The sequence below is a fragment of the Pholis gunnellus genome (assembly GCF_910591455.1).
Source record: "Pholis gunnellus genome assembly, chromosome: 17".
Lineage (NCBI taxonomy): Eukaryota > Metazoa > Chordata > Actinopteri > Perciformes > Pholidae > Pholis > Pholis gunnellus.
Window position 1 is genome coordinate 13,180,447 of NC_136544.1, and position 27,475 is coordinate 13,207,921.

The 27,475-nt window shown below is 41.6% G+C and overlaps 3 protein-coding genes across 4 annotated transcripts in view; 1 reads left to right on the plus strand and 2 right to left on the minus strand.

Moving 5' to 3' along the window:
- Positions 1 to 3,759, plus strand: part of cyth3b (cytohesin 3b) — a 30,719-nt gene extending 26,960 nt beyond the window's left edge. The window contains exon 13 of the mRNA XM_079177701.1: positions 1,378 to 3,759. Coding sequence (XP_079033827.1) covers positions 1,378 to 1,450 — 73 coding nt within the window. The 3' untranslated portion in view covers positions 1,451 to 3,759. The remainder of the gene's footprint in view (positions 1 to 1,377) is intronic.
- A 2,567-nt stretch (positions 3,760 to 6,326) lies between these two features.
- Positions 6,327 to 10,551, minus strand: cacng5b (calcium channel, voltage-dependent, gamma subunit 5b; the record flags this gene model as incomplete). 2 transcript variants are annotated; one of them, XM_079178131.1, is made up of 5 exons in its annotated part: positions 6,327 to 6,587; positions 7,592 to 7,737; positions 7,831 to 7,971; positions 8,383 to 8,469; positions 10,356 to 10,551. In XM_079178131.1, 5 exons carry the CDS (start codon positions 10,549 to 10,551, stop codon positions 6,327 to 6,329), a joined length of 831 nt encoding a protein of 276 aa, XP_079034257.1. The 2 variants fall into 2 exon arrangements, with proteins under 2 accessions (XP_079034257.1, XP_079034256.1); XM_079178130.1 differs by having other exon boundaries at positions 8,383 to 8,492; positions 10,352 to 10,551.
- A 5,231-nt stretch (positions 10,552 to 15,782) lies between these two features.
- The window catches only part of prkcab (protein kinase C, alpha, b), a gene marked incomplete at both ends in the record, with an annotated part of 83,134 nt that continues 71,441 nt past the window's right edge, over positions 15,783 to 27,475 (minus strand). The window contains 9 exons of the mRNA XM_079176850.1: positions 15,783 to 15,947; positions 18,217 to 18,357; positions 19,511 to 19,618; positions 20,540 to 20,620; positions 21,591 to 21,729; positions 22,557 to 22,619; positions 23,007 to 23,098; positions 23,725 to 23,898; positions 24,047 to 24,187. Coding sequence (XP_079032976.1) covers positions 15,783 to 15,947; positions 18,217 to 18,357; positions 19,511 to 19,618; positions 20,540 to 20,620; positions 21,591 to 21,729; positions 22,557 to 22,619; positions 23,007 to 23,098; positions 23,725 to 23,898; positions 24,047 to 24,187 — 1,104 coding nt within the window. The remainder of the gene's footprint in view (positions 15,948 to 18,216; positions 18,358 to 19,510; positions 19,619 to 20,539; positions 20,621 to 21,590; positions 21,730 to 22,556; positions 22,620 to 23,006; positions 23,099 to 23,724; positions 23,899 to 24,046; positions 24,188 to 27,475) is intronic.

Below are 27,475 nucleotides of genomic sequence, written 5' to 3' on the forward strand. Positions count from 1 at the left end.
GTTTTAAAAGCACCTATATCTATATTGAGTATGTCATTACAATATTTGATTTAGATAATAAAACAGACAGCAGAAGCGTGGTTTCTGTCTGTCAGATACCAAACACACTGTTACTCTTCAGTAATAATAACCTTGCTGCCTGTCAGTGAGCGACATGTTGCTCTCTAATCACCTGCGTAGAAGATGGTGCAACGTCTAAGAGAGTTTGCTCAGCAGAACACTTGTATACTGTAATATAGTGCAATCCCTCCTCCCTCTCTCCATACTCTCCGAGAGTATTCGCTGGGGAAATGATGGGGATTAGTCACTGCTTAGCGCAGCCCACGGGTGAGCCAGCAAACCCAGTAAACCTATGCAGGAGAGGCAGCTCCAAACTGGGTTGGACGTACTGGCAGCCACGGAGGCTAACAAGCTTGTGCTTCACCAGAGGGGTCCAAGAGGACTCTGGGTCTGGGGAGATAAAAGGAGTTTTATGGAAATGGGGATTTCCCACCTCTTCTAAAGTCGAGATGATCACAGAGGCAACGCTGTATCACAAACACACAGTCCCAGATGATGGCGGTGCAACTGGGTCAATGGAGTAAGTGGGCTCATGAATAAACGTTAGTAAAAGAGAGAGAACGTATTTTTTTTTTCAAGTATATATATCGGGTTTTACATATTGTTAAGGACAGAAATGGAGGAACTGTTATTTTGCATTGGTCACACAGCAGCTTTGCTTGGATTTGCTCACTCTACAGTGGAGCTTTTGTTTCATGGAATTGGGTTGTGCAAAGATGACAATGAGCAGTAGGAAAGAGCAGGATAGTCATCACACACGGATTCATTCTTCAGCACGTGGCGTTGCAAAGGGAATCGGAGATATCCGCAGTGGGGGGTTGAGCCTCTTCTTGCTTTGTGCTGGTGCTAACAGGATTGAGCAGCCGTGAAACTGGGCTCCTCAGTAGAGCCTGAATGGCTTCCTGATTCACTCGCTGTCATTGTGCGCTCGCCTTTCCATCGCTCTAGAAGAGAAGAGGGGAGCGAGAGAGCGCAGAAGAGTCACTAATCTTGAGCACATTTGTTCGCCCTCCTTCAGACCTTTAAACCTGCAGAATAGCGAGAGGGGAAGTGTGTGATTGTGTGTTTTACTACGAGTTCTGGAGGAGGTTCCAGCAAAACCCAAGTACCAAGAAACTTGGGAGAAGGAGGGCTCCTCTTCAGAAACCATGGAAACCAAACTAGGTCACTGCACAAACTTTCTTTTTTTTGATCTAGTTAAAGCAGGGGTTTTGTATAAATGTGCCCACATTTCCATATCAAAGATGCTGGAGACCCTCCTCTCATGTGGCCTTGTTATTTATTTCATCACTGTGCTTTGATTGGCTTCCTCCACAGGGCCAGCATTAGCAGAGACCCCTTCTACGACATGCTGGCCACCAGGAAGAGACGCATCGCCAACAAGAAGTGAAGAGGGAGAGTCTTCTCAACCCTCCAGCTCCTCCATCTCTCTCTCTCTCCTTCCGTTCATGGACACATAAACTACACACTCTAGGGAGCTGCTTCGCCACAGAAAAGGCTGTCAAACCCCCCGAAAAAGACTTTAAACCCGAATACAAACCTCAGTTTCTCTCCTGGACTGTCCACAAGTCATGTGCACTTGCCGTGGAGACATCACACACTACTGATGGGACAGATCTGTGGACTCTTACACGGAGCAGCGCACAAGCAACCAACCAGGCCGATTGTTTCTCCTCCATCTCATACGCACCCCCTACCTCTCCCTCTCATGGTCATTACACGTTTCTACGTCTCCCTAAAGCACAACTGCCATGTTTCAGGTGCACATGCATGCATGTGGGTTATTATAGACCAATATGTTTGTGCGTGCGTGTGTGTATGCAGTGGTGTGCATGCTATTAATGCACACAGTATCTACATTATGGGTGCATAAGTGATACAAGCGCTCCCTCCACTGTGCTTTATGAAGAAGTCCCAATTCAGAGTCAGAGTTCAGATGTCTGGTTCAGGCCACACAGGGAGTAGAATGTGAGGATGGAGGGCGGGAAGAGGAGACAAATGGACATATTTGGGAGGTGGTGAGTAGATCGATGCAGCATAAGCTCACCTGGACCGTGTCGTCATCTCCCTCTGGTGCTGAATTCTTCTCTCCGGGTGCCATGGCTGAAGCCCTGCTCAGAGTAACCTCGGAAAACAGTGCTGGCTTACATTTAGGTTCCTAACGACGCGTTACAGTCTTGAGTCAGCTGGGCTGATTTCACTCATTTGTGTGGAGCAGAGAATTTAGAAAATGTGCATACTTTTTTATTTTAGTTGCATAGAAAAGGAGCTTTTGCCGAGGCTTGAGATGTTACCTGCCTATCGGACTTTAAGTCGTGATCCTTAAGATGTCAGTACCGGTTGATTTGGTGACACAACCGTGATTAAAGATGGCAAGTGTGGTGTAATACTACAATAAACCTTTAGAAGCCACTTTGCAACAGAAGAGCACTTAAGGTGTCAGTTTACAGTGCAGCCAAACAACTCACATTGTTCCAATGAAGAAGACAATAATTGTAACTGTAATCTGATTGCCGTTCGTCTGCAGCTAACTATTCACTGTGGCTGCTCCTTCTTGTTCCATTGCTCCTTTGTAAAAAATTAAAAAGGTATCGGAGGCGAGTGAACAGTAAACTATGGCTAATATCCACAGGATAAAATTCATTACAGTAATGCTGGATCACATGCATGCATGTTTTCCCTGTGAACCTTTAGTTAATGTGGACACAGCAGCGGAATGGCGGACCCCGCCATTATTAATAAAAGTCATATTTAGAGAGGTATTGTACAAATGTGGGTACATAAATTGGCTATTGCAGATTGAATGCTGACCAGAAATAGAGTCAGAATCTGAGGATCTTAAGGATTTCAACTTTAAAAAGTCTACTGGGTAGGTTTTATCTATGGCTGTGCAATGGCCCAATGGTGTACCAGTCCAATTAAGCTTTTTTTTCCTCTCGTCCATGGCCTATGTCAGTGAAGGTCCATGTATTGTTGTGATCCTGTTTGCATTTGGTTCGTAATCCTAAAGAATCCTTGCTTGCTTTTGTGTTCCTCTTTTAAAAAAAAAAAAAAAAAAAAGCATATAAATAATAACCAACTATAATTTTTGTATTTATTTTCATTTGTGAAATGGTTTAATACTACCTGTAAATGTTAAACAACGTATGTTTAAGTTATGTATGTGTGTGTGTGTGTGTGTGTGTGTGTGTGTGTGTGTGTGTATATATAATGTATAGGTTTTTTCTGGTCTCTTTGTTGTAGTATGCACACTCTGTGTAACATGTTTGAGCCTACCGGCAGACTTTTGCATCAGCTGAAGTTTGGGGTCTTCTTTACAAAAAGCCTTAAACATAATCATAAGAAAACACGATGATGATGAGGAGGAGGATATTGACCGATAACTGGGACGATGCCGTTTAAAAAGCCATGACTGACTAGTGAGAAAGACGGTTGTATTTATGATGATGATAAAGATTATAGTGAAAATGATGTTTGATGTTAATGGTGATGATTATAGCGACGTAATGATGATGATATCAATGACGACGGTGTCAAAAACTATAAACACCAGTAGTTTTCTATGTGATTGTAAAATAAAATGAAAGCCTTGTGGTCAGGGCAGAATATTATCTTCTATAGTTACATAAACTTTTATATTCTCTGTAAAAGCTATCGGTCACGTTGTACATTACGTGTATCTATATAAAATATACATAAAGCTGACAGCAGATGTATGGTGTATTTATTATTCACGCTTGTCTTGACCTACTTATTTGCATAATATTTTAACTGTCATTAATGAATTATACAGACATTTCTCGTGAGCGCTCTGAATGTATAACATGTCGTCGTCAGTCAAGCAGAGCAACAGTGTTTTATTCAGCCTGGTAGAATAAACGGTAGATTGCTGTAATAGGAGAGTTAAAGGACAACATGTTGAGTCCCTGAGAGAAAACAGACTGTGAGAGAAGATATGGACAATGACTGGGGAGAGAGCGCCTTCTACTGGTTTCTTTCTTTCTTCATTTACATTTTTGAACAAGTCATAGTCAATAATAATGATAATAATATTAGAAGACATATACATTTATGAATACAAGCCACAGACATGTAGTCATGAAGGATTAGAGTAAAGGAAGCCTCGTAGAATTACAGTTTTTCTCAATTGCTGAAGCACAAAAACACATTTTTCTATAAATACACTTTCCACTTTATTTTGTACAATCTTATGCAATCCTATATGACCTCAAAATTAAACATGTAATTTGATTTGCACTTTTCCAACAATTAGAAGTGAACCTAACATTTGACTTCGTAAACGATAGATGTTATGTCAGGACTGTTGCATTAGATTATACACATTAGATGTGTCACTGCAACCAAAATAAAATATCCTTTGTTTAAGCCAAGAAAGTTAACTGTATAAGAGCCAAAATGAAAGAAGATACTGAAATAATGTTTGTCTGTTTTATTTCCTACTTAGATTTACTAGAGTTAATTTGCAACAAAGCAGACAGTTCGATTGATATTCTCTGGATTGCAAACACACAAAGAACACATTTAGGCATATACATAAAAACTGAGATCCAACTGATTTGATCCATCAAAAGTCAACTCTCACAGATTTCTCATAGTCAGTCTACACCTTGAACCTTTACAGGGTTTTTTTAGACTTAATTCAAAACTATATAAAAACTAAAAATGTATTTTTGCACCACACATGTATACACAAACACCAAATAAATAGCTCTTTCCACGGGACAACTGCACACTGATGAGCTACTGTAAGTCTTTGTCATTTTCCTTTGTGGTATGCTGTTACTATAGACAATGAACACAAATACAATGTGTTTATTCTCAATACTCATAAGAGTATCAGACACAATTACTGTCTCTAACTCTCTCTCCAACATTGGCCTGAACTGTTGCGCACACCAAACAGCAAACCTGAATCCTGTTCAAGCTCTGATTAAGTGATCTAATTGATTACAGGTTTTTCACAGGTGCATTCTGGGTGCAGCTGACTGATGACTGATGTGTTGAGCAAACAACACACGCAGGCTTTTAGTTGTGAATGATGTGTCTAATGTAGATACCCGTGTGTATTTATTTGCATAAATGTGTGTTTTAGAGTAAAGAAGACAATGTGCTTATGGTTCAATAACTGTGCCACAAATAGTTCTGGCAGTGTTTGTGTCTTAATACCTGCAAAAACACCATATTCACAGAGTAACGTTTGTGTTTAATACAAAAGAAATGCCTGTCTGATTTATACAGAGATTATAAATGTAAAATCCATCTTGACCACCAACTCACTGGATCAACTGAAGATATAAAGTACTTGAATACGTACATGTGTTCTGTGTGACAGTAAATACTGTGGAGAATCTCACACAGTGTTCAGATTGTTCTTGTTTTGCCAGAGGAGCTGTAAACAAACTGTGACCGCTGAAGATAAACTGTCACTCAAAAGAGAAAAAGACAAAGACACTGCCTCCCAGTGGATACATGTAGAATCACTGTGTGAAGACATTTATTTTACAGATCTTTACATCACCTCTCATTTAAATATATTTATATACTGTAATGTCCAACAGCTGCACATATTATAGAAAACCCTCTAGAAAACCAATAAGAGAAATTAACATTTTCATCATGTCTTACTGTTATGTCAAGATGACATCATCAATAAGATGCAAAGCAACAACACTTCAGCAGGCCGGATGCTTGTTGACAGGACTTATTGAGTCCTTTCCTGTGTGACATGAGACATGAATATACTGACATAGGACATGAATGTTCTTAAGCAGAAGGAGCATTTATTTATCGCAGAATGAGGGAGGCAGAGATATCCACAAAGGGAAAACAGCGATGAGGCACTGCAGGGTAAAACACACCGATAAAATACAGAACATTGTTTTTCCTCTTTAAGAGGAAGTTCAATAGGTAATCTAACATATACCAGATTTAAACTGTTTTTGAATAACACCATCACCATGTATTGTTTTTCTTCCTAAAACCTTGCAGACTGAAGGTGCTGATAGCACAACGAACTCCCAATAAGCCTATCAGACCCTATAAACAGCCACATGCGGCTCAGATGGAGATATTTCCAAAGTCCTTACACCACAGTCAGAGCTGCACACATTTTTATCTCCCTGAAAAAAACAGCAAACTCACAGTTAAATATCTAAGTTGTGTCTTCTCCTCACGAGGCCCTGTGGCCCTAATAGATCCAGTGACCCTGGCCTGTAGTGATCTCGAGGTGGCCTCTGCTGACCCCCTCAGCAGGGCGAGGAGGAGACCTGATCATAGCCGGGGCATTTGAGGAGAACAGGGTAGCCGGCGCTCATCTGGAGCGACGCTTCGCTCGAGATGTCGGAGGGACTTCGCCCACGCGACCAGACCTCCGGGTGGAGGAACTGGCCCGAGTGGTCGGAGCAGTTGCTGAGGCGAGGGCGGTAGAAGCTCGGGTGGCGAGGCTGGTAGATCTGCTCCGCTGAGTAGCGCTCCATGAACAGGTAGACGGACATGACGCCTGCGCTCTGTGCGGTGTGCAGAAGGACACGTGCAAAAAAAAAACTTGTTTCAAATATATGGTGAAAAAAAAAGGATAATGAGCTCAGAAGTGCTGTCAATATAAAATAAACAAGTCTCTACAGCACAAAACAGTTATTAAAATGTCTGGTCATTTTCAAAGTAATTACCCAAAGTGTTGTAATTTCTATACCTTACACCACTTTAATAATAAATAGTAATATATATTAGTACTGATATTGAAACTACGTGTGTTAAATACGTAACAGTTGTTCCAGTTTCATGTCTGACCACTGGAAGGCAGTAAACCCCCATGATTCTTATAACACTCACTTCTGTCTTCCATCTCCTTAAAGGTTATGTTTGCCTTGTTTCCAGTGAGTATTTAGGTAGAATCAACTTTGCCTCTGGTTTCAGATACTTCACTTCCTGCTCATTTATGTTTTCTCATCTGTGTGATTGATGAATGTGATTTGAAGGGATTTAATTTTGAAATGCGACTGTGTCTCGTTAACCCTGCTGTCACCTGTCTGTCGTTTTCATTATCTCCATTCTTTCATGGTGTATTTGGTCTTTGTGCTCTCCTTTGTCTTATCTCATGTATCAAAGCCTGCCTACAAGTTAACACTTCTTTCTTTCTACCTGTGAGAAAACTTAATTTTAGTATCAGAAGCTACAAAGTCCAGGACATGAGCACATTTTTGGATGCAGAGAAAAATGATCAGAAGCAACTTCGTGCATTAAATCAGTTTTTTAGTTTTCCTTGTAGTTACACTACAGAATGTCATGCTTTGTCATATTAAGGTGTACTTGTGTGAAAATAACTTAAGATTTGTTTGTTACAATTCATGCTGCATGTCTTGCGTGACTTTTAACATCTTTGGACAACGGTGCAAAAAGGTGTCCTGACTTAAGCGATGTCATGCCTTTGACTCATGCGTTTGTTTTGTATTTCATGCCACGATCACATCAGTGCCAAACATCTGTACAAGCCGTTTGTTCAGTCGCTCACCTCAGTGAGCAGGAAAGAGATGGCAGCGAATGCAAAGGACCAGCCGTACTTGTAGGTGAAAAAGGCCTCACTGCTCTTGGGCCTGTTCAGCATTTCATCATTTATACTGGAGATGTACAGCACCAGACCCACCACCAGAGCCAGACCTGAGAGACGGAGAGAAAAAGATCTGGGTTGGATAAAACCAAGAAGGGGAGGAGGACAGAAACATGACGAGAGGAGAGAGGAGATCAGTGTACCCGAGAGGATGAAGAAGATCCCGGACACAAACGCCAGGATGGAGCGGTGAGGCCGGACGTGGCCAATGTTGTTGAGGACGAAGCCGATGAACATGAAGAACAGGCTGACCAGAGGGAACGGGGTGGCGGAGCGGATCATCTCTGAGGAGAGGACAAAAGGCTGCTGTTTAAACCCCCAAACAGACGGGTGTGTACATATCTTGAAATAAAGATAAAATGTAGACACTTAATTATCGTCTGCTCTTTTGACAGATTTGTACAATATCCATTATTACACTGACTTGCTGGAGTGGATTTATCCTTCTCTAACGGTTTTACACTGAGCCGCCCTGAAGGACTAGTGAGGTGAATTGTCTGTGAAAATGTAATAAGTATTCCAGAGAGGAGCAACAACATGAGGGTCCGGATGACTCAGACTCTTCTGTCTGGCTGCGTTCAAGTGATTGAAGCACAATCTTATTACACAAGTGTGTGCCGTGAAAAGACCCCCGGCCTATTTCTGTGAACAAACTCAAGGGGGCACCTTGAGCTATTGAGCCTGAAGTCACTCACTGAGCACGTTTACTGTGGACTCTGACGTCAGCTGGACGTTCACGGGCATGACGAAGGCCACGGTGAAGCAGCGACCAGACTCTTCACCTGAAAAGGAAGGACACAAACACCTTGAGACAAAGTTTAGGCGAAGCTGAGGGGACGTGAAAGTCCCGAGGAGAGAGAAAAAAAAACTAAATGCCCAAAACTGGCAGACAAGAAGTCCAAAGAGGCAAGAGATGGGTCATTTAAGGGCAGATTCAAGAAGACGTAAAAAGTAAAAAGTCTATATTAGAGACAAAATTCAAGATGTCAACAAAATACAAAAAAAATGTTTTATTTATGCATTAAAGGAAACGGTTCAATATTTTGGGGACTACACTTCTTTTCCTTCTTGAGTTAGAAGATTGACACTGCTCTCTAATCTGCAACTGAAGCCAGTTGCAGGTTAGCGTAGCTTAGCATAAAGACTGCAAACGGGGGGAAACAGCTAGCCTTGCTCTGTCTGAGGGTAAAAACTGTCTCTAAGGCTCATTTATTACACATGTTATATCTCAACTGATTAATCTGTTGTAAAAATGTCAAGTGCTTGGTCGAGACCAGTCATTTCCTGGACTCTCCACGGGTTGCCTGGCAACATAACCCCTGTATTACCCCCGATATATCTGGCCTAATTTATTCTGCATTACTTTCTGCATGTGAGCAAACATGGACAGCGTGCATCATGTAGATAGAAGATGTGGGAAATATTATTTATGATGTGCGCAATAGATTTAGCAAAATAAGGTCGTTTTTTTTCTCCAATATATTTTAATAATATATATTTTTTTTTAAACATATCCTTAATGTGATTAAAGAGATATCTGCACACATGGATTTATGCAGTGTTATAGTTTATTTTAGACCTTTATCATAGCACACAGGATTCAATAACTAACCTGTCCAATCATTGTAAGCAATAAAAACCAGTGCACAGCCTGAAGCTCCACCTCCTGGGAACTGCAGCCTTTATGTGCTGAATGGAGTACTGAGAGGCCTACAAAAATGTATGGTAGAAACAAGGAATGTAGAAAAAAGATATACAATCAGGAAGCACGCTAAAGTAGTACCACACTATTTCATCACATAGTGTGTGGGGCTTTGTGGTGGATCAGGTTCTAGCCATCGTTAATCGGAGAACCCCAGATCTATAAGAAACCAGGAGGTGAAGCGTCGACCTCCAGGGTCCTGGATCCTGCATCATTAACACGTCCTTGATGTAATATGTGTTTCCTGTATTTCTCTCCTTCAAACCTTGATGCCCTGTTTTCCTCAAATTTGTTGAAAACGTTTTTTTCTTTTTTTTCTCTGAAATGTGAGTTACATCGTATCCTGCAAAGACAGCTACACAGTTATTACAATCACTTCAGCATCATCACGTACAGACACTAGCTGGAGATATCCACCAGCTAATTATGCGGCACGATGAGATGACATCTGTCTCTGAAGACTTGTAGGTGTGTGTGTGTGTGTGTGTGTGTGTGTGTGTGTGTGTGTAATGTTGCAGGACTAATTTTACACTGAATGCACCTTGTTTTACAGTGTGTGATTGAAAAAAGGAAGAAATACAAACACACTTTCTATCTCTCTGTTGCACTTCTCTCTCACGCCAGCTGTACTCCACACTTACTCTTTCACACACACACACACACACACACACACACACACACACACACACACACACACACACACACACACACACACACACAGAGTAATTGTGAATGTCATTCTGTGTGAATGTTAAAGCTGGCTGATGCAGTGAGGATGTGTTGGTGTGACAGGATCATCTCACTGCTGCTGCCATATTTAGACGCTGCACAGTTGAAATGAATCCTTGAGTAAAGATCATTCCACTCTAAACGGCATTGCATGTATCTGTGCCGCCACACTGTTTAACACACGATTACTTGTCCAATCACAGAAGATAATCACACGTCCCCAGACTCGTCACTCACCGGCCAGGAAGCAGACTCTCCAGAGGCCGGAGTGCAGCGAGGTCTTGATGTCGATGCTCTGGTTCAGAGGCATAATGACGCCCTCCTCCAGGTACAACCAGTAGTCGGTGCTGACCGCCACTCCCAACAGCCCCAGGCCGCTGATTGCAAAGACGCTGCTCAGCAACGTCAGGGCCTTCCTGCTGCACGCGCTCATGGTGACAGCGGGGGAAACTTCCAGCAGTGGTGGTTCAAATCCAAGAATAACCCAAGAAGCAATCTGGAGGAAGAGAAGGATTACAGGTAGAAACGTAAAGGAAGTTTGATGTGGAGACCCAGTGTGTGTTTGTAATCAAATAGATAAATACAGACATTAATGGATGCAATACAACCGTGTTGAAATAATCAAATCATTTTTTTCATTATTATGAACTGTTGGATTGCTAGAGAGTTTATTGCAGGTTAGTTTTATTTTATTCCAGCAGTTTTCATTTATCTTTTTCCAAAGTTTTATTTTAATATTCTTTCACTGTTTCAATTTCACAGACAAATCATAGTCTCAATCAAGACAAACGGGGGTGTCAGACATGTGATTGGCTGTTGCTTTGGTCTGCATGAACAGAAAAACAAGACTGTAGGACATTTGGAAATACATTTGTGGAGGGAAATTCTATTATAGCCTTAATAACCTAATAAATAACTTTCCACTAAAACTTTTAGTATTTTTTATCTTTGACTCGTCCACTTCCTCTCCAACATTACATTGTTATAGTCACAATAAATTCAAATTCAGTCCATGCCACTGCTAACTCTGTCCAACTTGCCACGAAAGAATAACAAAGTGTGAGTCAACGATCAGCCTGTTTGAAGCGCCACACTGAGGGACATTAAACGTGTTGCAGGCCTACCGCTGTGAATACAAATGCTCACTTTATCTGACATCCAAGACGAGGTTTTGACATTTTACAGCCATGAATCAGTGCAGAATCCCTCGAAAAGGTTGGACATTCATAAAAGCATTCATAAGTCAGGGAGAGTGAGAATTCGCCCGGCTGATCACATAGTAAGACGTCGTCTGCAGTGACAGGGCGATGATTTAATGTTCGTTCAGGACACATATATGAATGCTCTACAGTGACGGAGGCAGGACTCAGCTAGAGGACATACCGTCAGGTAGAGGCTCATTTTAATGGTTGCCTGAATTATGATAAACAGTGTTGGGCCCCCCACACACTTGAAGTCTATCTCTGTTCGGTTTCACAACCACCAGCATTGAAGCTGCCAAAAGAAACCCTTTCAGTTGCTTTTGGAGGTGAGATATTATTCACATAAATCGTTCAACTCGCAAGGTCACCTCTCTTACTTTGAAGAGGCCTCTCATTCTTGCCTTCATATTCACTTCCCTCTTTATTGTCAGTCCTTATGTGCGGCACTATTCATTATTTGAACCTTTTTTTTTAAGAGAGCTGGCTCAACTCGGTGACTTGCGAAAACCTCTCAAACCTCTGGGCCAGCAGGATGCTCTTCAGCAGCATTATTCCCGCTAAATACATTTAGAATGAAAATGATTTCATTAGATATAATCCTTGAAGTGTTCACGAGTGCGCAGAGCTGCAGCCTCTTTTAGAAAAAAAGCCATCAAACGATTTATCAAGTCATTATTAATGTGCAAACACAGTGTGACTTCCAGGTGAAAAGCTGAGCCACCACATGACTGTAAAAATAGTAATCACGACTACAGAGCCGTGTCACATGCAGATCCCCTTATCAGATCTTAGTTATTAGCTATTCCTTAGAAAATTACCTGTTAATAAGTAAAAAGATGAACAGAAATACTCACGCTTATAGTCCTTTATTCCTAATATAATTTCCAACATCAGTCATTTGATCTTCTACAACCTTCTTGCAAATGATTCGGCTATACAGTTATTTTAGGATTGTCATTGACAATATTGAGTATAGTTTTCATGACAACACGTCAAAGTCAATCCTATATTACCATGATGCTCCCTGTAGAGACTAACAGTGCAGCCATGCGGTTGTATGTTTTGTAATAGTCTCCGATATCCTATAGTTTCAGCGTAATAATCCAATAAAATACCACAACTGAACGAGATATTAGTTGTAGCTCGATTCGTATAGTAGTACATATCGGGGATAGCACAGGATAGGGATTTCTAACAACCATAATAAAACTCACTACAACCATCAAACTTACCAGTGAATATGTGAAACACATCACTCAGTGTATTAGAGTTTGAGAAAGTGCAAAAAAAACCGAGACCGCAACATGCAAAACACTTGCTCTTACCTGTTTTGAATCTGTCTCAGCGTGGGGTTCCCTGCATTTGAAGCAAATGTTGTGCTGAAAGTTGTGGATTAAATCCTGCAGAGAAAGACCGTCTGCTCTGTCATCAGCGACGTGGTAGAAAGTGATGCGGCTCTTCGACGACTTCGATCGCATATCCCTTCAGAAAACTGCCAAATGAAGCCGCGACAATCTTTGAGGAGCAAGATGATGCAGCGGTGCGTCAGTGCAACACTCTCCAACAGAGAGAGAAAGAGAGCTGGTCCACTGGCTGAATGGAAATACAGAGAGAGGGAGAGAGAGAGAGGGAGAGGGGGGGAGAGAGAGAGGGAGAGGGAGAGGGAGAGGGGGAGATAGAGGGAGAGAGCAAGATATGCCTGTAGTGTTTTAGGACCAAGGACAGCTCCACTCAGCTCTGACAGGAAGTGTAAGCAAGTGTGCAGAGAAAAGAAAATACTGGAAGTACATTTAAACTGAGCACGTGTATTATAGATCTGTGATAAGTCAATATTAGGGACAACGTTTAGTGTGCTCAGCTGTGAACAAATCGACTCTGTTTATTTGGCACACTTGTGCAGTCCAGTACAACAGCGCAGCCATAACTTCTGCCTTTATATCACAATTTCCTGATTGACACTGTCAGAGAGATTTTAATGGAAATTGTAATAGTTTGCATTAGATTGGTTAGGTATACCTATTAAAGTGGCCAATGTGTTTGTCTATATTCTGTTGCCTTTCCTCCTGGGCCAAAAGCCCGTATTAAAAAGCACATGTAAAATATTTCACACACTAAATTGCTGGATTTTCTTTTTCTTCCACACGTGAAACATAACCACATTAATATACACATTAAATATTGAAGTGTAGACCAATTTAAACCTCTTTAAACCTAAAGGTCTTTAAAGAGCAATAATATAGCCAACAATGCACACGTTACAAGTGAAGCTGTCAGGACATTGATCTCTGACCCCCTTCCAAAATGAAACAGAGATGATTGATATTTTTCATACTTTATTTATACACAGTATCCATCATACCACACTGAACAGAGGAACAAGAAGAATCAGGTTAACAAAAGCAGGGGCAGTGAGAGAAGACACATACAAAGATCCCTGTGGCTCTGACTGTAGTGGTGCTGTACCCTGACTGGCCTGACATGTGAATATCTCTGTCATGGGTCCAAAGTTGTTGTTTTTGTTTTTTTTCTCTCTTCCTCTCTTCGGATAAAGATTCTCAATGTGAGACATGTAAACATTCAGTTTTCTCTTGACCTTAAAAATCTCATTTGGTCCAGATGTGACAAGCTGCATCATCAGCCTACGTGTCCAGTAACTAATGAAGGGGTTAAGAGTAAATTTGGCAGTTTTATGAAACATCATTGTTGTGTAGCATTGTGTGCCTCAGTAGTCGTAGTATTTAAAAATAGGACACACCTGGCTGGAAACAGAAATACTCAAAAATTGGCACCAGTGAACAAAAAAAAGCCAATAGAAGCATTTTACAGATATTTGTCTTGTTTATAATTCAGCTTTGTAGCCAAACATGTCGGGCTACACGAGGAGACGATGAGTAGAAAAGCGCACGATGCCCATTGGTTTGTCTCATTCTGTGCAACAAAATTGGAGAACCTCCACGATCTCTGCACCATGCAGGGGTCTTTTGCATGCTTGGATCAGGCCTCGCCTCGCGCATGCACACAATATACGCAGGGAAAAAAATAGACATAATTCAGCCACGAGGGCTCCAAAATCCTCCTACTGTACCGTGACTGGGTTTTGAATTTGTTACGGAAGGAGTCGGCCCTGAGACGACCAAGGCAAGAGGGCATTCAACCATTTCACGCACTGTAGGTGCTGCATATTCGCCATGACACTGAGTAGTAGAAAATAATGGATAAAGAGTGGAAATACAAGGTTTGCTGATACCAAAGCTACCAAAGATTCAGCCAAAAGTTTTATATATATATATATATGTATATATATATACTGTTGTTAGGGGTAATCTAGACATAGAAAGGTTCAAACTGTCTACGGTAGTAAAAGCACATTCAGTTTGTTGTATAAAATCTGCAAGTAACCTCTCTTTTAGCAACATCTCTTTGAAACATATTTACAAAAAAAAAAAAAAGGGTTGACATATAATAGAAGGGTTTCTCTGGACATAAAGGTTGAGTTAAGCGGAACATAAAACAGGAACAAAACTTTTTTTTCCTTTAAACAAATCAAAACTTCCTCTTTAGAATAAGACGATTCAAAACATACAACAATTATATATTTACATCGTTTATATCGTAATACTAAACTTTACAATGATACCAGACGTGTACTGCATCCTAGAGTCTACTGATCATACAGAGTCAGAAAAATAAGCATGCAACAGAGATCTGCTTTGTGCATATGGAAATAGCATGTTTGTACTTAAAAACACTGTCTATTTGATCCACAGTTTTCTGACCCTATAAGCTGAACTCCACTGCGTTGAAAAGGCTGCGACAGCTTGTAACTGTGAGCGTAATGTGCTTCTGTTTCTCTGTGTTGAGTTAGATTAACTGTAGCTCCACGTCCTACAAAACAACACATAGAAACGGCCCCTGTTTAGGGGTTTGGGTTGTGTTGGGAAGGCCAGAGGGTGGGAAAAAAAACTGCAATTTTTTTTCTTCTTCTACTTTGGCACTCATGTAACAGTATACTACCTCTTTCTTTTTAGTATATAAATATAAAATACACGTGTAGCGATTCAGAAGTAGATAAAGCCGACAACGTTCCGTTTCTTGTCGTGCATTGCAGCTTGTTGCGTAGTACGATGGGGGAACATGAGAAAGGAAAAGATCTTGCATCTTTAATACCTAATAAACAAAGTAACTGATAGACACATTCATACACAAGAAAAATAAAAGGCTGCAGGTTTGGATCAACACAGATAAGGAATAAAGAATATGAGACGTTAGGGGGAAGAATTATGCAAAAATATCAGTGCCGTGTCCTTTTTCTTTAACACTGCTCCCCTAACTTCTGTGCACAGATGTTGATAACTAGTAGACAGAACACTGTTGAGGATGGTCCGAGTCTTTTGCCAGCGGGATCGTTTTGTCGGAGTTTGGAAGGATCCTGTAATCGGCGACAGTCCGTGTGTTTCTCCGCTCATACAACGCTGTGCAGGGAAGGATGGATGAACTGAGGGTTCATGTAGGAGAACCCTGCGAACTCACTCTGGTCGATGTTGGCGATGACTAGCTGGTCCGGAGGGGTCAGCATGGGCTGTGTGCGTGTGAAAAACTTGTCGAAGTTTTCTGCTCCTTTGCCGCACTGAAAAAGATAAATAGAATATCAGACGTGGAAGGGATCGACCTTTATTTGGACCGCTGTACCAGTGTCAAAGAACTACTATAAGGCAGCGACTGAACTGTGGACATTTCCTCATGAGTCTTTTAATAGAAAGCTTCCCAACGGTCCCGGAGGGAAGGTGGTGCTGGAAAATGTCGAAGCCCGATGTGTAGCCGGGCAGAAGTTATAATTAGATTAGGCGCAAACCCTAAGCATCCACAGTGGAGGTCATCAGTGTGCAGCTCCGCCCGAGGCTGTCGCGTGTCTCCGGCTGAATATATATATGTGCATATTGCCGCGTGCCATGCACAGTTTCAGCACAGTCACGACACTATTACAAGAAAGCGAGACAAAACCCTTTAGATTGAGTAATGCGCTGTAATATGGTTTACAGTGGATTTCAGCGCCTGCTGTTTGCAGCACATTTTCTCCGGAGACGGATCAGCATATTCGGCATTTTCTGTAATATCACAGAAGCCATAAAGCCTAAGATGGATCTTTTGTTTGCTAGTCTCTTCAGGCCAATTAATGACGCCGTGTATGAGCTCACAACTGTGATACGCCACACAAAGCCCCCCTGTTTGGATGGATCCACTTATAGCAATGTTTCCCCCCCCACCCCCCCCCCACCCCCCTCTGTGAATGGAGACAGATACATCCGCTGTGTAACCCTGCTTTTATTGTGGGCCTTGTGTGTAAGCAAAGGGAACTCTGCTCTTAGAGAGCTATTTATAATCCTCAGCGGCAGCGCGTGTGTTGCTTCGGGCGCTGTGGGCAGCGAGGGGACGGGGGAGGCGGGGGGTCAACAATCTGAAAACAGAGTGTCGTGCGGTGACAGGAGGAGGCTCAGGTGTCAGAGACTGAGGGGCTGGTGTCTGCAGCTGGGATCGGCCTCCAGCCTCTGATGGGTGCATACAACCATCACACTGGGTGAAGATGAACGTTACACACCCATTCATGCATACACACGTAAAGGCTCACTGAGGAAGTGTTTCAATTATTCCACAGTGATGCATTCAAGAGCGACACAGATTGACATTTTTCTGGTGATTTGACGTTTTTTAGCACCACAGGAATTGCAAGAAAACTAAACAGGAGCGTGAGGGAAATAAATCACGCCAATGTTGTAGTCCAGAAACCGAGACCAGACCCAGACCAGACATGTAAACCACTGAGGCAATCCTGAAATTGATCAGACAGATCCACATTCCCATTAAAACACCCACAGAGAACAAATGAAGATTCCTCTTTTATCGCCATATATACTGTTTATGTGTGTATTTGTAAGTACTCGTGAGAAATGTCTTGATGAAATAATGTAAATGTAAGGATCTATGAACAATCACAGTAATGATTTTAACAAATAAATCAGATAATGCAAAGACCGCTCTTGAAGTAAAGTCCTCTTTATCTTAGAGCGAGACAAGATGGAGTAAGAATGAAGTCTATTCCGTGACGAGACCTTCAAAAACACTCAAACGTTTTGTGGTCATTGTGTTATACGTGTTAATTAGCTTCTGTCGTCATCCATCATCTATTTTCTGTGTCTGGAAGTAACCACCTGTTTTTCTTTGAACGTATATGTCACATCTTCCTCTTGGCTGAGGTGGAAATGCTTTTTAAGGTTTGAGCTAAAGGTTGATGAAAACAATCTATTGAATAAATGATCATGTTTGAGACCTGCCTTAGTTCTCATCACATCCTAGCTCAGCGGATGAAAGCACCTTACAGATAAGTGTTGCCAGATTTAATTAATGAAAGTGATACCATACCCAGTTGAAAGCAAGAGAGAAATGCCATGAATTAACATGAGCGACGACGGGTGCTCTTTTGATCAAACGAGCTTGCTGTCCAATAATCTTGTTGCCTAAATGTCAACTTCACATACTCATATGTGCACTGAAATAGTTTTTCGTGTTTGATGTAATCATTCCTTCTTTTTGCACTGGCCCCGAAGAGATTATTTGAATCAAAGGGAAGTGATTATGATGCTTTAATCACATGAGAAAAGTATAAATTATCAGGATTCTTTATGGCAATATTAGATTTTTATATGTTTGCATCAATTTCATTTGCTGGATTAGCCAAGAGCAGACATTACTGTATGAATATGTAATCTATGAATAGTCTCTCAACTGATTTTTCGACTAAATGTATAATATCATAGTACACATCAACATAATATCCCATTTATACCGGGATTGAGGACGACTGACTCTGTCTCACACTACACACTCGTGGCATCACTCACCACTTTGGGTTTAAATGGCGGCTGGATCTCTCTGTTGGCCAGGCGCTCCCAGTCGATGCGTCTGAAGAAGGCCTGCTCCCTGATGTCCCGCTCCCCCTCCGAGCCACAGCCGAGACGCTTTGACGGGTGCTTGGTCATCAGCTGGCGGCAAACAGAAGAGGAGCGATTAGAAGGCGTGACAGAGGCAGTTAGCTGCTCGAGCAGAAGAAAAGGTAGAGAACGTGAGCATCTCTGAAGCTGGCAATCCAACTTCTTTTTGTAATCTTCTCTTCTTCTTCTCCAACAACATTCTGCAGAGCCAGACCGACACTCGACTGTTTTTACTCATCCGGCTTCAAAACAGTGGCAGGAAATTACACGGCCTGACTCAGCAGCCTATTTTAATTTTGATCGTGAATCAATTTTTTTTTTTTTGCAAATGAGATGTGAAGTAAATAGCAAGGGTGAGGATTATCTCCTTTGTCACCGGCTCTGAGATGATGACTGATATTTCTGGTGGCGGCATGCAGCTACAGGGTGTAAGATCATAATAAATGAAGGCGGGGTGCGTTATTAAAAGACTTGATCAGATTGTGCCTGAATCTCAATTGAATCTTCTCTGCAGTGTAAATGGACTTTGAAACCTCATTTCCTTGTTGGTAAAGAACAATGACAGCCACGACGCCGCTTCCCTGTGTCGATGTCGCATAAAGTGATGCCCGGGTACGGTATGAGGCGAGCAGGTGCCTGCTTAATAAAGGACCATTTTTGAAAGCGGCGGAAAATTTGTGACTTGACTTTACCGACTGTGTTTAGAGAGAGCAACCTGTAAAATCAATAATGGGTTCTGTAGATATTTTGTTTGTGTGAAACATCGTTACTCAGCTCGTGCAACAATATATGGATGCATGTGTTGCCTTCTGATGGTATAAATGGTGTAAAAATCAAGTTCAATCAACTGTGTCACAGCATGAAAGTCAGAGGTCAGACAGCAACCTTTTAAAATGCATGTAAATGCAATGATGTACAACAACAACAACAACAACAACAACATAGCGCAGGATGACAATGATTTTTCAGTAGTTGACATTTAGATCTTGCCTGTAAAAACAGTCCCTGCAGTTATCTTACTAGGCAACAATAACTTTACTTCAAGTTATTACTTATTGTGATTGGATGTACGTTTCAAATCTCTTTCAGATTTTTATTCCACATCAGCATTTAAAGGAAATTAGTTGCTGCCTGGACTGTAAAAAAAAATCTATGATTTGATTTCTTTACTTTCTAAAACACTGCGCGTCCCTTTCGTACTTACTCCCTTGCAGATGGACACAGCTTCTTTAGACATGGACTTGGGGTAGGACACGTTGTGCTCCATGATGGACTGGAAGAGCTCATCCTCATCTTCTCCATCAAACGGGGGCTGAGGAGAAAAACAAACACGGTGTCACAGCTTGAGGGTTGTTCTGTGAAGATACTGAGGCGACAAGATCAGTGAAGGTGTCACAGGTGTTTGTAACGTCGCTGTCTTGTACTCATAGATGTTTTCAGTCGGTGGTCCCGTGCTGTTCATGGTGCTATACGTACAGTAAAGTCAAAAACACAAGTCAAGACAATGTCTAGTTCTCTGTTGGTATTACACTTGCAGCTCATGTGTGATTACAACATACCGTCCTGGTCCCCAAACTCCTGTTGTGATTCTTATCTGTGTGAGTGTTTCTGTGTGTGATTCCTCTTCTGTCAGAAAAAAAAACATCTTCTTCTAAACTGTTGCCTGGAAACTGGAAATCCTAGGATTTACTCTTCCTGTAAGTGTCTCAACACTTCATTGGTCAATCAGGAAGATCACTTTTTTTGTAGTTTCTTATCACAAAGATACAGGTTGTCAAGGGCCGGTTGTACGCAAGTGTCAGGCACGGTCATGATGAACATGAACAGTTTTACTAAAATGTCCTTTTATGGAGTGATTAGTTCATGAATTGATTCACTAAACACCAGTTTTCCAATTACCTTTTGGAACCTACGAACAGGAGGGCTGAAACCAATATTTTGTATAGATTAATCGGTTTATGTGTATTAATTGTGTAACTATTTAGTAAACACACTTTGGGAAAATAACAACTTCAGAGACAGAGATTCTCAGAGCTCAAGATGACGTCTTTAAATTGCTTTGTTTTGTCTGATAAAACTCAAACATATTTAATTTACAGCGACACAAAATAGGGAGATGCAGTTAAATTGTCTCATTTGAAGTGACGGAACCAGTGAATGTTGTGTTTTTGCTTGATAAATGGCTCAAATCAAAATTGGTACTTTATTGATACACACCACTAAATGTATTTACCTGTCCGGCCAGCATCTCATACAGAAGAACTCCATAGGCCCACCAGTCCACTGATTTTGCATAAGGCTGGTATGCTATAATCTGACAGAGACAAAAAGTGAAAAGATGAATAACTTGGAATAATCAAATATATGCACACACGACCCCATCAGACAAGTGAGGCTATGAACAGGCTCAGTGATTTAAAAGGTGGCTTTGTTTCCGCTGCCAAGTGTCACATAGAACCCCAGAGAGCAACAGTAAATATATCAAGAGAGACTGTGAGCAGCAGCACTGTAAAGTAGCATTTCTATCACCTAAACTCCAACCAGTCAACCGTGCAGTCGACTATTCTGAGCTGCCATAACAAAGGCGCTTTCTCCTACCATCCAATTTGCCATCCTACACCTCCCTCCCTCCCACAGTCTACACACGGACACAGCCACACTATAATAATCATGCAGACGCAACGAGCTAAATCACAGCTGCACTCGCAGCAATTTATCCAGTTCGCAATGTTGCAATTTACCCAACCACGATATATATATTTATGTCTCGCTCCTGTTTTCTGATCAATCACAAAATACCGCTGTGGGTTTGTAACCTGGAAAGTTTATTTCTTAGTTATACGTTGCAGATTTCATTAAAACATCTTCAATATCAAATCATTTTCCTAACCTTTGATTGTATTTGCTTATATCTTATTAAATTATGAAAATGATGAGTTCTTCTTGATGTCCTGGGAGCTTTATCCCTTTTCTTTCACTACTTTACCGCACTCATCTGTCCAGCAGGGAACCGCCGAGCGCTTCGTTCTTCCTTTACTTCTAGAGGTTGACCGGTTAGCCGCTTCCAGTAATGCTGATAGACTTCGCTAACTGCTGCGTTTTGCTCCAACACCAGGAGAGTACGATTGACACACCTGGCGTGCGTAGTTACTACACTCCGATTGGATAATATCTGTTCGGGGGGGAGGGGCTTAGCGACTGGTCAGTTACCTCCAATTCAAATCCATAATATATTGGACAAGAAAACCTAAAATGAAGAAACAGTGCTGTCCTCTCATTCTCACCTCTGGGGCGATGTAGTCCGGGGTCCCGCAGAAAGTGCGCGTGGACATGCCTTCATACATGTTCTCCTTACACATGCCAAAGTCCGCGATTTTGATGTGGCCCTCAGAGTCCAGCATCACGTTGTCGAGCTTTAGATCCCTGCAGCAGAGACGGGTAGCCAGCATTTGTTTACATGCATCTGGATTTGGGACCACTTTAAAATCTTGTGTGTGTCGGAGCAAACATAAAAGTGCTGCTCTGCACCACCGCCACCTCTCTGAGCGGTTTATCTTTCTGCAGCACACACCACACGCCGGGTAACAAACAATCATGTCTTGGCCTCAGATACATTTTTTTTTTCTCCCGTTGTGCTTTTTCGTCTGTCTGTGTTTCATGTCCCAAGTCTTCATTTTCATCGCCTCCTCATTCCCCACGCCAGGCAGCAATATCTGTCACACAGTAGTGTCAGGATGCCAAACACATGCAGAGTCTTCAGCTGAAGTACTGAAGAGGAACAGGGTGACCTTAGTCTCTGTGAAAGCATTTCTGTCTGCCTTCTTCCTGAGGTCTTTTCTTAATTTATTTTCTTTCTGTCTTGTCTGTTATCTCCTGATCCTCTTGTTCTGCTTGAACAAGAGGATCAGGAGATCCTGTTGTCTGCTTTACCCATCAGTCTCTCTGTCTTAACTTCTTTATCGTGTCTTACTTCAATTCCCCGTATCTTGAGCTTCAGCTTGTCTCCCCTGTTTTCCTCCCCTTACACCGTCTCAAAATAGTTTCCTGTGTTTCACTTCACTTTTTTTTAACACTTTCTTTAATGACTCTCAACTCCGCTCTTTTCAACACAAAGACAGACGTTATATTTCTTTCCTTAATCTTTTCCTCTGATGCAAAATAAGTGTTGAGTTTTCCATGCAGCAGTGAATGAATTTGAGGTGAATGTGATGCGTCATTACATAAAACTGGTTTCTCTCTGACTCACCCACCTGTAGATGATTCCCTTTCGGTGCAAGAAAAACAAACCGACAGCAATCTCTGCGGCATAAAACCTGCAAAATTGAAAAAAAGAAAATGAATACACATCTTTATGAAGATCATTTTTAAGGAAAGTGATTCTGAATACAAGACAGCAATACACAAGAATCCCTTGCCCTTAGGAATAAATATTAATATGTATTGGTGCGACCTGGTGGTCTGACCATGAACGTTGTTATTTCCCATCTCGCTACTATAACTATCTAACAAAAGCATGAAAAAAACACATTTGCACACAAAATACCAGAAGTTTAGCGCTTAGATGTCAGTGTAGTAGAGTACTGCTGTTTCACTAGCTGTAGCACTTGCTCTAGGTGGGTGTAAACCTCTTTATCTGGCAGGTAAATATCTTAATTATTGTAAAAACAGGTGCTTGTGGATAAACTATAGAGTGTCCTTACACTGCCTGTGGCTCCTTGAATTTGCCCATTCGTTGGATATGATACATAAGGTCTCCCCCGTTGATGTACTCCATAACAAAGTACAGCCGATCCTAGAATTTTTCAAAAAGAATGGATGTTATTGCCCAAAGAGGAGCTCTTAATGGATGCTTCACAAAGAGAAGTACAATATGTGCACACTAAAACCAGCACTGCATTAGACAGAATTATGTTTAGAAAAGAAACGTATATATATATATAGATATATATATATCTTTTCTAATGTATCTGAACACCGCCTCCAGATAAATGAATGCCTGACATGATCTATTCTTTCAGGCTGCAGTCTCCTCATATACCTGTATTATAAGTCAGCCAGCTTTGATCAGTAAATGTCTTTTTTATTAAAGACCCCTTGAGTCACCGTGTCTACGCACAAAGTTGACGTCATACTGGAGACTTTGTATTCAGCTCAGTATCAATCTTCTCTGCAGGGGCACCGGTAAGAGAGTGTGAATGAATGTAAGTAGGAAAAAGCCAAATACAGCTGTGGATAAATATTCGGTTTTAAATGTCAGAGCGAGAGAGACGGCTGTGGAAGGACTGGTGAGGGAGCACAATAGCACCCTTAAATGAAATTAAAGTGATACATTTATTGTGTGTCTGTGCAGTTCTGCAACAGTGCAGGAAGTACGTATTTAAAAGTAACCATGACTTTGGCTGAAGTTTTCACACACACCACAGTCTGGAAGCAGGAGTGGAGCAGCGTGAGGAAGGGCGGTTTGTCTCTCTGGGCCAAGACCCTCTTCTCCACCATCGTACATTCAACGTCGTCGTCCTGGATCACAACGTCTTTCTTCAGGATCTTGATGGCGTACAGCTCCTCCGTCGACTTCATCTCTGCCAGCATCACCTACAGGTCAATGGTCACAATGAAACTAAGAGATTATGGTCTTTTGGAACAGCAAACAAATGCAGACTGTCAGGCGTTCTTCTGTCATATTTAAAGCGCTGCCATGATCCTTTAGCCTTTACATTACGTCTGCAGTCTCGGCTCCCACCTTGCCAAAGCTGCCCTTCCCCAGCAGGGCCAGGAAGTTGAAGTCGTTCAGTCGGATCCGGTCCATGTTACTTGAGGGCAGGCTGAACCGCCGGTGGTCTGACGGCGTGATCACTTTCTTACCGTGGCCCAGCTTGGCTTTCTGTGGTGTGCAAAGTTGAAAATGGTATTAAAGTAAACAGTATATTCATTATCTATATGTGATTTTATCTACACAGTTCGTTCAGCATTAACAAATAAAGCAAATATTAATGAAAATAATTCGGAGTGGACATGGAGCGCTTAGTCAGTTGTCATGCTGGTGTCTAACAGCTGGTCTTGAGTCAGATATTCACATCTGGCTTTTACAGAGAGCAGATCGGAGAGGAAGTGCGCTCGTCAGCTGTTAATCACAGCAGGATTGTGTGTTGTTCTGCTGCTTAACTCGAGATCATACAAACTGAAAACACATGAACAAATGATAACGTAGTAAACACAAAAGCATTTTTAAATGTAGTAAAAATATCTCTCTAAATGGGTTGAAAATGGAAAAAACAAAATAAATGATGAAGTGTAACTAAAATACATTCATTGCATCATTAATTAGAAATACAAATGTAAAATGTAGTATAACAGGATGTATTATTGACGTTACGTGATCTTTTATATTTTCAATCCCATTCACGATATAATTACTATATTTTGCATGCTGGCTCATTCATTTAAATTCTAATACATGATGATACATCTTGTAATCGTTTAGCAGTTATTATGTTTGTCATTTGCTACAAGGTGCCACGATGGATGCACCAACCTCTCTCGCATGTTACATTCTATTCAAGTCAGAATCAAATCAAGCATCTCTACTCTTTTTCTATTTTTATGTTTGCGAGAAAGTAGTGATCTATTTTTTTCCCCCCGCTGACATGCCAGACATCCTCACAGATAATCAGCAGGATGGGCGGTAAGTAGGGGGCGCCAGCGTTGCAAAGGTTCCCTGATGTTATAATGACTGTCCTGCCAGGCGTCTTTGAACAAAAAGGGCAATTAGGACTCTGCCAGCTCCCATCATGGCTGCTTCGTGTTGTCTGTTTCTGTCAGATGGAGAAAACAGGCAACCGATGGGTTCACACAGAGGCGGCTGCCACGCCGACCATTTATCTACTCTTAGGCTCAATGTCGTAATATGCTCAAAATAACAATTATCCCATGTTTGACTCAAGTGGCTCTACGCGTACACCAGGTTAATTAAGAGCAGGATAAACATTAACAAGGCGCGTCAGTTGTAGTTACAGAAGAGAGACTGTGGGGGAGAGTTTTCATTTGACCCATCCTGCTTCCAGGTGCAGTAATTCATTTCAGTTCATTCATTTCACCTGGCAGCGCAGGTGCGACTGAGTCCCAGAGGAGGCCCGTGTGCATAAAACAGGCAGGACTCTGAGGTCTGATGAGCAGTGAGGGGACTTCTGCGGCTTACATGTTTGTAGCCGGCTTTCTGAAGGCACACTTTTATAACAGATAAATAGATTTACATAATGTCAACATAATCATACAGTGATGGGGATACAAATATGACTTGATGATGATTTTCAAATGTCATTGATTGATAGTTTGCTGTGGCTTTCTTCATCATGGCTATGGTTCCTAACCCAACCCCCAAAGGAAACTTACTTAAAAATATGATTATTTTTTCTGTCTTTTCCCTAATTATTACTTATTTGAGCAAAATACTCTTCATCTGGCATTGAAAACCCTCCAAAGGAAAATACTTTTTGGTTTTACTGCTGTCTGTATTTTTAGGGATCATAACCGCAAAAAGCCGGTTACTGACATAAACACTACGTGAGCGTTTTTACATATCTAGCACAAATTTGAATAATGGTGTGATCCTGTGCTTAATTTGAATACTGTAACTTGCAGTAGTTGTTCTCGTCACCCTTACCATCTACTGGTCATTTTCTTTTTAAACACGGAACATTTACATAAACTGTACACATCTAACATTTCACATCATGAACAATCCCTGAAAACACAACACAAAGTTTGAATAGTTATGTCAGAGTGCAGCCACACAACAGTCTTAATAATATAAAAACACTGCCATCGTGTGGAGGGATTTGGCATGCACACCAAGAACAGCAAGAACCTGCCGGTGTGTGTGCTTTCATTCACACATTTACAGTGCACAAGTGTCCAACCATGCTTCCTGCCTTCTATAGTCCAGACCGAAGGCGGACTAGTAGAGGGAGGACTGTGGACCACACTCTCAGCCAATGAGGAGCGGGTGTTAATGCTCTCTTGGCCATTGACAGCACACTGAAAGTGGTAAAGATGACGACACCAACAGAGGCCTGAGTGGTGCACAAATTTACTAACAACAATGCTGCGGGGGTGTTTGTGCGTAGGGTAGGGAGCAGGTATGTAAAGGCTGTTGTATGTAGCAATTTCATTCAAACTCTTTATTAATATTAATAGTGAAACCTTAGCCGTTTGTTTGTTTTTTGAGCTGGAGGAACACCAGCTGTTTTCCTGCTGCAAATCCAACTTTGCTGATGCTGACCTCTAAATGAAAAATCCTCTAAATGTTTGACTGAAATGTTCCTTTGTATTCAAATGATAAGCAGCCTCCTTTAATTGCATGTTTAGATGTGTTATTAAGCGTGAGATGGAAAGGAGGAGAGAGTTAGTGTATACGCGTGTGAGAGGAGTTAGAGAAAAGTGTGTACAACAGCAATCTGGTTCAACTTTATGCCATTGAGAGCTTTTGTTAGTAAATCGGATTAATTTGTGGAAGCCCAGCAGAGATCCACAAACAATCCCAACACGGTAAGTAAAGTGAGCGTGATGCAGAAATAGAGACGGAGCAGGCAGAAGAGCTACCTTGAGATAGTGGATATTTAACTGGCAGGCCTAGAAGAAAGAAGAAACGCACGTATTAGTGTGTGTGTGTGTGTGTGTGTGTGTGTATGCGTGTGTGTGTGTGTGCTGGGAGAAGAAAGTGACAGAATATAAATGTGGACAGATTTGATGAGTCATTATCATTTATCTCATTTATCAGTTAACAATAAAAACGATCACAGCCATCACTAGGAAACAGAGTGAATCCTTTTCTGTCACATCTGGCCGCATGTCTGCGTCTCGACCCAGTTTCCACAGCAACCGCACAGTTGTGTGAAGACGCTATCGCCTCGGAGGAAAGTCAAGGTCAGCGTTGCACATTACGGAGAGAAACGGAAAATTACAAACAAGGAGACTCGCCGTCTCGAGTAATGCTGTAAGGAGATGACATTTACGCTCGGCATTAAAACACCTGTACGCACACACGGAGCTGGACTTTAATGAAACCGCCCTCGCTCAGTGGAACCCAAAACGTCTTGTTTGTATTGAAGTGATTAATAAATCAGCCAGCTTCTATACGGCATGTTAGTGACATGGACGTGAAGAGGTTGTG